The sequence below is a fragment of the Protopterus annectens genome, chromosome 3.part0, assembly GCF_019279795.1.
Source record: "Protopterus annectens isolate FY-2018-M chromosome 3.part0, PAN1.0, whole genome shotgun sequence".
Classification (NCBI taxonomy): domain Eukaryota; kingdom Metazoa; phylum Chordata; order Ceratodontiformes; family Protopteridae; genus Protopterus; species Protopterus annectens.
In genome coordinates, this window is record NC_056731.1 from 1810265165 (window position 1) to 1810277936 (window position 12772).

General features: G+C 38.4%; 1 protein-coding gene across 2 annotated transcripts in view; it reads left to right on the forward strand.

Annotated features, from left to right (window-relative positions):
• PTH1R (parathyroid hormone 1 receptor) overlaps positions 1 to 12128 on the forward strand; it is a 1409870-nt gene extending 1397742 nt beyond the window's left edge. For both annotated transcript variants that reach the window (XM_044065852.1, XM_044065853.1), the window contains exon 13: positions 8190 to 12128. In XM_044065852.1, coding sequence (XP_043921787.1) covers positions 8190 to 8552 — 363 coding nt within the window. In that variant the 3' untranslated portion in view covers positions 8553 to 12128. The remainder of the gene's footprint in view (positions 1 to 8189) is intronic.
• The last annotated feature ends 644 nt before the right edge of the window (positions 12129 to 12772 follow it).

Below are 12772 nucleotides of genomic sequence, written 5' to 3' on the forward strand. Positions count from 1 at the left end.
AACCATGTTTCAGTTACAGCACAGACATCGATGTTCTCCATACTGAGAAGGGCCTCGAAAAGGCGTGCATTTTGGAGATTTAGACTTCTGGCATTGAGCAGCTGCTACCCTCAGTTTCTTGCCATTTTCGTTTTCTAGGGTCGTAGGTTTAGAATTTGAGCCTTGCCTAAACAAGGCACTATCGGGGTGGCAAGAGGCTTCGCCAATATCCAGAATCCCAGGGTGACAGGTGCAAGCCGCCCGCGAAGCAGCGTGGCTTGTCAAGCATGTCATCCCAGGCAGACAGACACTGGATCCCTTTGAATGACACCAGACATTAAGCCAATTGTTAAAGCTGATCATCTTGTCTCTATATTGTGGCATCATTCTTGGTGAAGGAAGGATACTGCTCAGGGTCAGGGTCATACCTGCCTGGGCTACATAATCAGAGAGCTCCTCTATGTCTCTTTTCATGTAGTCCAGGGAGGTACGCCTCAGGTCGCTCACACCAGCATGGACAATGACTGTGTCATATTTGTACTTGCCGTGGAGTGACCAGTGCTTGTGTTATGTGGTGGATTCTAGCCCCGATAGGCAGCTTACTGTGACCCTCTCCTTGTTCAGCCTGGTGAGTGGGATGTCAGTGTGTCTGACTATGGAGTCACCTATGACAAGTATGTTTTGTGTTGTATTTGGCCTTAAGGGCTGTGACTGCTTTGCACACTGATTTTGTGGTTTATGTGTTGCTTGTGGGGTGGCTTGAGGTAGCAGTTGTTTGGGTGTCTGCTTTGGAGGCCTCCGCTGTTTAGGTAAATTTTTACTCAGAGCCTCCGAGTATGTCTTTGTGTGTTTATGTGTTTGATTCAGTAGTGTGGTAGCATTATGTGAGGCTGGTTTTGTGGTGTGTGTAGTTGCCTTCTCCTCCTGTCTGGTCTTGCCAGTCCTGAGTTGAGAGAGCTCAGCCTCCAGTTTGGCTAAATAGCTGCATCTCGCAAGTATTTGTGTTATGTGGGAGGAGGAGAGGGTTGTCTGTGTACATGAGGCAGTTATAACATTGCCTCAAGATTCCCAGATTCACCAGCTGGACCAGAGAGGAGATTGACAACTGACCTTTGGACATGCTAGAATAATATTTGGAATTCCTTAATAATTGAAAACAAGGGCCAGTGGGGAGTGAGGGTGTAGTGCTTTTAATTTTTAGTGCTGACTTATATAATTGCTTTAGTGAGCAAGTGCCAGGTAACTTGAGTGCAATGTGTTACAAGTAACTAAATGCAAAAACGACAAACAGTAACTTTCTTTCAAGTGAAACAAGGAAATAAGTACAGTAAGCAATGCAGATATCACTAGTGATCCACAGAAGCGTGAGAAGTGCACTAGGTGGAATTAGCTTCCAGGGAAATAACAAGCAAACAAACAACAAGCATATAAACAAAGCTAGATTCAGCAGGCCTGGATCTAGTCTATGCTACAGCAAACAAGGTGTACCAATTTCAGTAAGATACAGTTCAAATATTCAGGCACTATAAACCTTTAACCAGAAATTCCCAGCTCAGAAGGGCAGAGTCCAGTCTCTTCTCCCACAAGAGTGCAGACCACTTTAACCTTCTTAATGTAAAATAACTGGCCTGAAGCCCAAGTGCTTAAACCGGAACTGATACACTTGGACACTGGGCTCTCAATCAGCAGTTCCCAACTTAGAAGGATGAAAGCTACCTGTCCTGCCACCACAGTGCTTGACACAAACCTTCCTAATGTAAAACAACTGGTCTGAAGCCCAAGTGCTTAATCCAAAAGACTTAGAATGATAGCTACACTTTAATCAAGTTACAACCAAGCAGTAATAAATACAATTGAATACTTTAGAGAATGTCTGGATTAGTGCTCAAGTTACACAAACAAAGCTAGATCCAGCAGGCCCGAATCCAGTCTATGCCACAGCAAACAAGGCGCACCAACTTCAGTAAGAAGCAGTTCAGATATGCATGCACTATAAGCCTTTAACCAGAAATTCCCAGCTCAGAAGGGCAGAGTCCAGCCTCTCCTCCCACAAGAGTGCAGACCACGAACCCTCTTAATGTAAAATAACTGGCCTGAAAGCCCAAGTGCTTAAAACCAGAATTAATACACTTTTAGAATAACAGACACTGAGTCCTCAATCAGCAGTTCCCAACCTAGAAGGATGTAAGCTACCTGTTCTGCCACAACAGTGCAGACCACAAACCCTCTCAGTGCAAAACAACTGGTCCGAAGCCCAAGTGTTTAAACCAAAAGGCTTAGAATGAGTTACACCAAGCAGTAATAAATACAATTGAGTATTTTTAAGATGATGCAAAAGTAAAATGAAGTAGGTAGAAACACAAGTACAGTACTTCCAAAGTCACCATCTCCCTCAACCCCCCTCTAGCTAGGATCAGACAAAAAAACTTCTCCAGAGCTGATTACTTCCTCCAGAGGGATGGTATAAAGCTTCACAGCCCCCTCCCCCTTTGTAGGGACTGGCACCAGTATCCAAAACTACATCAAAGCCATGTATGAGCATTTAAATAGATGCATGGAATCAGAAATACCTGACAGGACTAAATCCTCCTCCTCAAGGAATAGTAAACCTGTCTGGTGGACATCTGCAATAAATAAACTGTATAACAAAAGAAAAAAAATTGCTGCCCAAGACCAAGAAGGAGCATGTGCCCAATTGGAATCAATGTCTCCTTAGCCTGAACAAGCAAATAAGAGCACTAGTGAAATCCTACAAAACAAACTTCGAGTTCCAAATTGGCCACATCTACTAGAGACAATCATAAGGCCTTCTTCACATATGTCCATAATCTCAAAGTTAGCACCCAGATCTGTTCAGAACTGGTGGTCAGGGACACCACATATACAAATGCTGTAGATATATCAAACTTGCTGGCTGACAGATTCAACGAAAACGTTACCCCTCTGCTCCCCCATCAGTAAATCGGAACATCCCCAGTACCTGCCCCCTTCCCCTTATATCTAGGGAACAGGTCATCACTACTCTCTCAAAGGTAAAAAATACAGCCTCCATGGGTCCCACGCTGCCTCCTACATGAAATCAGGCAGGAACTTGCAGCACCATTAGGCAACCTATTTAACCAAAGCCTGAGTACTGGCTTCATCCCAGCTGAGTGGAGGACACCCACTGTCATCCATTTACACAAAGGTGGAACGTCCACTGATCCAGAAAATCATAGACCCATCAGCCAAACTAGCTTGATCTACAAAGCCATGGAATGGATTATCATGGAATTGATTAACAAGGACATTGGCAACCTCCACACACTTGATCCCACACAGTTTGGCTTTGTCAAGGGGAGGTCGTGTCTATTAAATTTAGTCAACTTACTTGAGACACTCATTAAAGTCATGGACGAGGGGAAGATGATACACACCACCTACTTTGACTTGGTCAAAGCCTTTGACACTATTCCCCACTCAGGCATAATAGATAAACTATCTCAACTAGGCATCAATCCATATGTTACCAGATGGGTAGCAAACAGGCTCACTGATAGAACCCATGTAGTCAAAATAGGGGAAGCCACCTCTAGCAGTAGACCTGTAACAAGCAGCATACTCCAGGGTTCGGTCTTGGGGCCTCTGTTATTTGGGATATACTTTTTTGAGGTGCAGGCCAAAATCAGTGGGCTATGGCTGACTGAGTTTTTAGATGACTGTAAGTTGGGTGCTGTCATCAATTCCCCTAGTGATTTGGACATCCTCCAAGAGGGTCTCACTCAGAGAAATAACTGGTGCCAGAAACATGGCCTCAAGCTGAACACCAAAAAATGCATCATCCCCTTTGGGGAGAGTGACATCCCCAAAAATTATCACATTAATAACAACATCCTAAGCACTCAATCAGTTGTGAGGGATTTGGGCACCCAGGTTGAAAGAACCCTGACTTTTGACCACCATGTTGCTTCCATTGTATGGAAAGCCTTCTCCATGGCCGACCACATAAGTAAGGGTATCTCATCCAGGGACAAGGAGGTCATTACATCCCTGTATTCTTTCCTTATAAGACCCATTCTCGAGTACAATACCGCTTTCGGCATGTACCTCGCAAAGCACATGTAGCAGCTGAACAGAGCACAGTGGTTCCTCACCAGTACAATCCAGGCACTCAAACATCTACCATACACAGATATGCTAAAAGCCTTATCCCTCTACTCAGTTTCATACAGACTCCTCAGAGTTGACCTCTGTCTGGCATAAAAGGCAATCACAGACCTCACCTTGATGGGACTGCTGCATATCCCCAAGTCAAGCTTAACTCGAGTAACCCACATGTGTGGCCTTAGCCTGGTCTGTGACATCAACAAGACTTGTTGGTGGGACTGATTTGTGTCCCAGAGACTCCCCCATCTATGGAATAGACTTCCTCTCCACATCAAGCAGAGTACCTCTTTACCCCTTTTTAAGTGCAACCTGGATAACTGGATGGGAAACAGAAAATATACCCCTGGGATTCCACCCATGTCCCTGCTGGACAGGGGCATCAGGTGTTGATTTGTCTAAACATGGGCTAAACTCTTGGCTAGGCTTATAAAGGCATCAGGGACAACAGCCTAGTAAACTCCTATGATCCTATGAAGATAGTTTGTACTGTGAATTTGGCTATTTAATGCCAAATAGAGTTAAATTCGTTCTGACTTTTCTGTCTGAGAAGGGTCTTGGTTAGATAATATAAGTGGATGAAGATAGGCATTTGTTTAAGTAGTGTAGTGTGCTTAGCTTTTTATGTGTATCTTTCACTAAGGTGTATATATATATATATATATATATATATATATATATATATATATATATATATATATATATATACACACATATGGGTCTACTTCCTTTGATCGAAAGACCATTTGACTGAAACCCATTTCATTGCAATTTCATTTGATCAAAAAACAGTATTCAAGGCAAATAACAGGGATGTGTCCCCCTCCTCAATGTCGTGCCACCCTGGAGTTGGTATACATAGGTAGGGGAGTATGGGGGGGTGAAGCCCCCCACCTATTTTCAATTAAAATTTGTACTTTTTGTGTTATTTTCTTCTTTTAAAGGAAACTAGGTTGGGGCTTCAACCCCACACCCCCCAATGTGGGGGGCTGTGCCCCCACACCCCCCTAACTTAATTTATTCTACCTATTACTAATGGGTAAATTAGGTGAGTTGGGAAGGTTAGTATTAATATTGGGAAATCATAGGGGGAATTGGAAAAAATAAAAAAAGATGAGCAGAAGGGGTGGAGGGTCAGAGAGGAAGTAGAGGCTGAGTCTAGGGATGAAGATTAGAGGAAAGGTATAATGTATGGGTGATGGGGAAAGGTAGAGGAAAAAGGTGTTAGCCAGGAGTATCACAAGAGCAATGCCTTGAGTTGTTTAGGAATGTTTTTAGAGAAGTCTTAAATGTTGCAGTATTACTGGTGTTCCTGATAGCTAGTGGTATTTGGTTCCAAGCTTTAGCTATACAATACATGTAGACTTTGGCTGACTGTATTATGTGGTTTGTGGGTGGAAAACATGTTCTTGTAATTGGGGAGTAGAGTGGATAGGATGATAGCATTAAGTCGACATAGTACATAGGTAATTATACAAAGTCTCCAGTAGTGATATGCACAAAAAGTGGGTTTTGCATGAGTAGCAATTCAACTATACAAATCAGCAAAAGAGTAGAACATGTATAATTTACATTATAGTCAAGGCAAAGTACATTAGGTACAGTGCTGAGAGAGTAAAGAACTAGAATGAAAATTTATTTATTTATTTATTTATTTTTTTTTGTAATACTAATATTCAAGGGAAAACAAGGTAACGTAGGTACTGAGCACAGTAGGGTAGATTAATATAAGTTTACATCCTTAGACAAAAGTACGGATTAAAATAGCCATAATGGGAGAGAAGTGGTCAGGTATAAAAGATTCAACAGAATGTAGGTATAGGGTAGAGAGGTAAGGATGTAGGAATGCTGAGTTGAAATATAGAAAATTAGAAAGAAAGTTGGGTTACACAGGTGTGGGAGAAAGGAGAGCTTCTGGTAGGCCAAGTATAAGAGTACTAAGAGAGGGACAATCAGAGGCTTTGTTCATGAGTTTGTAAGTAGTAAGTAACTGGGTGTAGCTAAGGTAGTGGGTGAGTTCTAACCAGTTAATTTATTCTAGAATTTGGCAGTGATGGGTAGAGTGGGGTTTATTAGCAAGCAATTTTATTGTAGCAATATTCAAGTCTGTTTTTTAAGTAGATTAAAAGCTGGAAAAAATAGCAGCTCAGTAAAGAAGAGAATGTTCTACGTAAGTGAATGCCAGGCATAGTTTGGTTGAATTTGTCAGGACACATTTGCGACTGTAAAGCATACTAAAAGCTATTGATTCTTTTTGTTTTTTTTTTTATTTGATAGAATTTTGGATTTGGAGGTCAGATTTAAAGTTATCATCTATGGTTAAACCAAAAAGTTTTGTATGTACGTATTGTATAAAATAACCTTTCACCCTGCAAATGACAATTGTGGGGTGAAAGCTTATTTTGTTTGGAAATGGTTAACTACATGTGATCGGAATCTGGCATTTCCTAAGTTCTGGGACATATAATCAATGGTGAACTGTGAACCTGGAGTCATCATAAAGTCTCCAGAGGACACCAAAATCATCTAAAAGGGCTATTCCCAAACAAATGGCTGGTTTAAAGACCGTACACTGAAACTAAATGCCATGAGTTGTGTAATTGTATACTTCAGCAAGCATGACCTCCCTTGTAACTATTATTTTGATCATGTAGTCAGGGGTCTGAGAACCTATGCCTGCGATGAAATGTCTTTTGATCACCATGTATCCACTATTGTAAGGAACCCCTTTTTCACTGCATAAGTAAAGGTATGGTGTCCAGGTCCAGGGATGCAATCATTTCACTGTTCTATGCTTTCATTGGGCCAATCATTTAATATAACGCCCCTTTTTGTATGTACACTTGTCACAACTGGACAGGTTGAGTGAGGTAGTTTGGCAATGACAGTGGAAGTAGAGCAAAGTGGTCCACACCTCCCAAGTGTGTGGTAGTGACTCACTGTGCACATGTGCAGACAATCAGAGTGATTGCTAGTAGTAGAACAGAGGCAGTAGAAACTATATAGACAACAGAAATGGTGTGTATGATGTAAGATAAAGAAATATAATGGTTGCGTGAAACTATGGCAAGTTAAAGTGACTCACATTAAATTTACACAATAAAACCACTACAAGAATAACAACACTTGTGGTCACAACAGAAGCGCTGAATTTGTTTGTATATTGGAATGTAATAGTATCAAGCTGATGGTCTGCTTGTTACATTTGTTGCAAGCAACATGACTCTATACAGGTACAATAAGAGCAAGTAAGGATTTCTAACAATACAGCAGGAGCAGAGAAACAACAGCATTGGATGTAGACAAAAAATAAGGTAGTAAAGAATACACCTATGTACATAGTGTAGTCATAAGGATACAGAAATAGAGGGGAGATGGAAGAAGGATAGAAAGACAGATAAAAAAACAGGACTGGCACATCATAAGGTTCATAAGTGACTACTATGTATGCTGTCTAGGAGAGCAGTGATGACAGACAGAACTATAGTTGGATTATATGGTGCCCTTTGCAGCTGTGCAGTTCCTCTAATAAGCACACTGAACAACTCACAGAAAGAACAGCTCTTCTCAAAGAAGTTGAGAACAAAAAAATAATAATAAAGCTGAGAACAGTAAATAAATAAATAAATAGACAGATAAATAATGCTCATCAATTTCCTTTGTAACTGTATAATGTCAGGTAGCTTGCAACAAATGTAACAACAAAGCAATCAGCTTGATACTATTACACTCCAATGCACAAACAGATTTAGTGCTTCTGCAATGTCTTGTTAACAGTAAGATACTTACCTAAATTATTGGTGATGTTGTAAGCAGCAGATGTGAAAGTTATGCACTGAATAGTTAACATTAAATGAATAACATAGCATAAAATGAAAGTCAAATTTATTCAACCAAAATTATGTTTATGAAATATTTCACTTAAACTTTACTACTTAGAGATCTGGAATATCAGTTGAGGGCTGAGCCCCATTTATCATGTATCCAGTTTCTGAAAGAAAACCTCTTACTTGCATGTTATGTTTTAAAACTGGCAAGACTGAGAAATTTTCCTTTGTGTCTTTTAGGTACAAGCAGAGATAAAGAAGTCTTGGAGCAGGTGGACTTTAGCACTTGACTTCAAAAGAAAGGCACGGAGTGGTAGTACTACTTACAGCTATGGACCCATGGTCTCCCATACCAGCATTACCAATGTAACCACCAGAGGATCACTGGCAATGCACCTGAACCCGAGACTTGCATCAGCTGCACTAAATGGGCACCGTAACCTGCCTGGCTACGTAAAAAATGGCTCAATCTCAGAGAATTCTTTACCATCATCAGGGCCTGAACAGTCTAACAAAGAAGAAGACCATGTCAATGGCTCAGTGCCTTGTTACGATGAAAGACCTACTATAGAACTGGAGGAGGAAAGGGAGACAGTCATGTAATATTTATTGAAGACTCTTGCCATAGGCAATGGAGTGCCATTATTCACCAAAGACTTTTATTTAACAAACTTCTTCACCTCTGCATAAAAGAGGACAAGCTATGTAGATCACAAACTGAGAATATGTTGTACTCCTGCATATAGCTTGCTGGCACACCTAAGTAGGTGTTGAACTCCAAACTCAAGACAAACCTTTTAAACCTCTGAGTTGTTTTATTACTTCCATCATTTAAATCACAAAAAATTTTTTAAGCTGCACACAGCTGCATTGCACCCTTTGAATTTTGATCCCTCATTATACCAGAGCTTAACAGAAAAAGCTTAGTGAAGACTGACTTTAAACACAATGCTTTTTATACGTTGTGAAATAATAAGACAGCTATACCAATGCCACATAGGATGTTTATAACATGATTGGTAAAAAAGCAAGTTATTTTTTTAACTGTGACCATTTTGCATCTTGGTATGTGTTCATTTTATGGGACTACAATATATAGTGAAATTGTCATGAAAAGGAGTCTAAATTTATTCCCACATGCCATAACTAAATACAGAATTTGCATTGATAATTGCTAATGTCTTATGACATAATTAATAACAGATACGTATCTGAAAAAAAAACTGGAAATGTACAGTATTTAATTCTGATATGTATGTATGAAAGAGGACAGGACATCACGCTAAAAATGAGAAATGGAGGATTATCCAAATTATTTAGTATGATAATCACATATTTTTCTCACTGTTACCTTTAGCAGGTTTACCAGCTGCTACCCTTTTATTATGTCATAGTGTACCAATCTTCTGTTCTGCCATCTTGCATTGCCTAACAAACTACAAAGTGTTTGGAAGATGTGACGATTGCTTGTATATATCTGAAGTTGAGATGATAAACATATCGCATGGTGGGTAACAAGGCATATTTTCTCAAAGAAAATTTAAGCCAGTGATTATATTTAATTTAAAAAAGTTATCATGTTACCCTAATGATTATATATGACTTTAGACTGTGGAAAAAAACATAACTTTAGTGTTTATGCACCATTCATTCTATCAAACATTTATTAATATTAGTTCCATGAGCCCGAATGGGGTGTTATCCCTTGAAGATGCTCTGTTTATGAAATGTTGTGCAATGAAGTTAATTATGCAAGACTGTTTCTATAATTATTGTGACTCTATTTTCTCGATGAAGTTTGGAAAGCTTTTAAATATAGAGAAACAGATCCTTTGTCTCAAGATGTAACATTCAGTCATACCAATCTTTAAGTGTAAAATATATGCCATGTTCTTTGTGTTAGTGACAGCACCTCAGATAAATGGATAAATAATGAATCATTTCGCTAAGGATGTGCCAGTAGTTTCATTGTCATGACAGGAGGGCAAGAGAATTTTTAGCGCAAAGTCCCTTCCTGTACTGAGATCAAGAGATGCATTTCAACCTGCAGTCCTGTATTATGTTATTATTGTGGTGCATTTGTCTTAAAATGATATACAAATTATACTACATTAATAAGTGATGAAAGTGTAAGATATAATCTGATGCAGGCACAAGATCTGTATCATTTGATATTAAAGTTTGTACCTGCAATATATATCTACGAATAGCGCCATCATTAATGTGACATTCTGAAGTATATTCAAAAGCATTTATTGTCTCTACCTGTATCGGTCATATTAGTAAGTGATAATACAGTCCTCCCTTGCATAGCATGGTGGCTTAATGGTAGAGATCTCTGTCTCACAGCGTCAGCGTATGGGGTTCAGGCCTGACCTCCAGTCATGGTGTATATGCAGTTTACATGCTCTTCCGCTGTCTGTGGGGGTTGCCTCTCTAAAACATGTTAGTGTATTGGCTACTTTAAACTGTCCATATATATTGCTTGTACCCTTGCACTTGAGGCCCTGGTTATGGGTAAAAAAGGGTTTGAGGATCAATTCACTTATATATTTTTTTTTAACAAATGAATAAATAAAATAAAGCTAAACTATATTTTAAAAGCTGCATTTGTACTTTAAGCATGATAGAGTCAACAGCTGTGTTAAATGGTACCATTAGAAGTGATATACTGTGGCTTATGGCTTATGCTTAAAATAAGTACACCCACATTTTGCACTGTATGTTAACGTTCAGTCTAAACACAGAGGAGTGAGAATCAAGTGTCACATTGCAGAGAGGTTACCCTCCATGCTAAGAGAAGGAAGTATGAGAGGACAGTCAATTTGGGAACTGTGACACAACATACCTCACCAAGGGACATGGACGTATCTTTTCCTTTTGTGGAGGACAATAAGATCATCCAAGGATTTTGTTTTCTCATGTAACTTCAGAATGGTAACACCTGGTTAACTGAAAACAAATGAAATATACGCACATCTGAATATCTCAGAAACCTAACAATTTTATATTATCTTACCTTAAATGTCCAGCTTCAACAGTATTTTGTAGTATAGCTATTGTTAAACTGAAACATTTGTTTCCTTTGATAACCATATATGATAGGATAGGGGTTTTGATAAACAGAAGTACTGGGTCATTCATTTTTCAAAATTTTCAAATGCTTACTTTGTATTAAGTCAAATAATTATTATATCCCTCAAAATGTCATAAAAGTATAAAAAATTATTTGAACCAGTCCTACAGGGAAGATTGTAAACATTTGATTCTGGTCTCAAAACATGTCAGGCAAACTATAATTTCTGCCCTAGTAAAAATGAACAGATAAAGCATTTGCAGTGATAATTAATTTATTTATTTGTGTTTCTTATCTAGCAGTATCCTCTTAGCAGTGCTCATTTTTACAGGAGAACTGGGGATAAAAGGCTCATATAATACATGACAAACTGTCAAGTAATAACCCATCTGTTATAGAGATATTTATAATAGTGGTATGTTACTGAAAGTAAGATATTTGCATGTAACAAATAGACACAGCAGCTGGATTTTGGGCAAACATTTCTTTTTATATGATGCAGCTGTAAAACATGGGTTATGTATGTGATATAAGTGTGAGTGCATGTGATACAGCTGAGAAAGCATGTGAAAATATATTCACATGTAGCATATGTATGTGATATAATTGTAAGTGTATGTGACACAACTGAGAAAGTGTGTGAAAAGATATTCACATGTAGCACATTGAAAGCAGTTGATATTCATTTGAACATAAAACAGAATCTGTAAAAATAAATTTAAGTGACATGAGCTGACGTAGCATATTCAATGCAACTAAAAATTTGGCTATGCACAAAATTCAGCAAAAATATTTTGGTGCAGCTAATATACTTTAGTTTTAACTCTTGATGAAACATTTCAGAGCTTATCTAATACTACACGTGCAACTGAGATTTCCATGAAAAAAAAACTATGAATTTAAATTAAAATGGAAATTAATAAATATATATACTCAGGTACAGCATTCCAGGATTTGGATGCAACATGCATTGCTTCATTGTATTTATTGTAAATATTGATACAATTAATGGCAACCATAAGATTGAAAAAAAAAACAGAACAAATAAATGACTATTTAGAAGCAATTTTACAATGTGTGGAGAATAAACTTGTTTAAACAGATTGTTTTGTTTAATTTACATTTGATTCAGCTACAAATATTTCTTGGACTGGATGTCCACATTATAATGTAGTACGTTTTTGTAATTATGATATATAATCAGGCCTTGAGTCCTACAAATTCTACTTGCATAAATTCTACTTGCATATTGTGTGTCTCAGAAGTCAACTTCCCATTCCAAATTTTTATCCTCCTCTAAAATCTGGAATTTGTTTTCAGATTGTCTTACATGGATAACAAAGTGTAAATTAATTAAGCTTGTGGTTGGTGTATAAATATAAAGAAATGGCAACTTTCATTTGTACTGAAGTACATTCTTGGTTTTTGAGCTCTCTGTGCACATCGGTAGTAATAATGGATATACCTGGGCATTGTAAAAATGGTTATGCATTGGTATAAATTTACAACATGCAAGATCGGGCATCTAATAAACATTGGATAACTGCAATTGCAATTTTTAGAACAGCAAGACTGAAAGTTTGAATATGGAAAAGTGTATAGTAATTCTGAGGATGTATTGAAGAAATCCCTTATAACACAGAAAGCCAGCCTCCATAACTAACAACAATTCATCTCCTGCTTTGCAATTTGCTTTCAACTTCCATTAAGATGATACACCACCTCTACTGATGTGAGTGGATTTGGC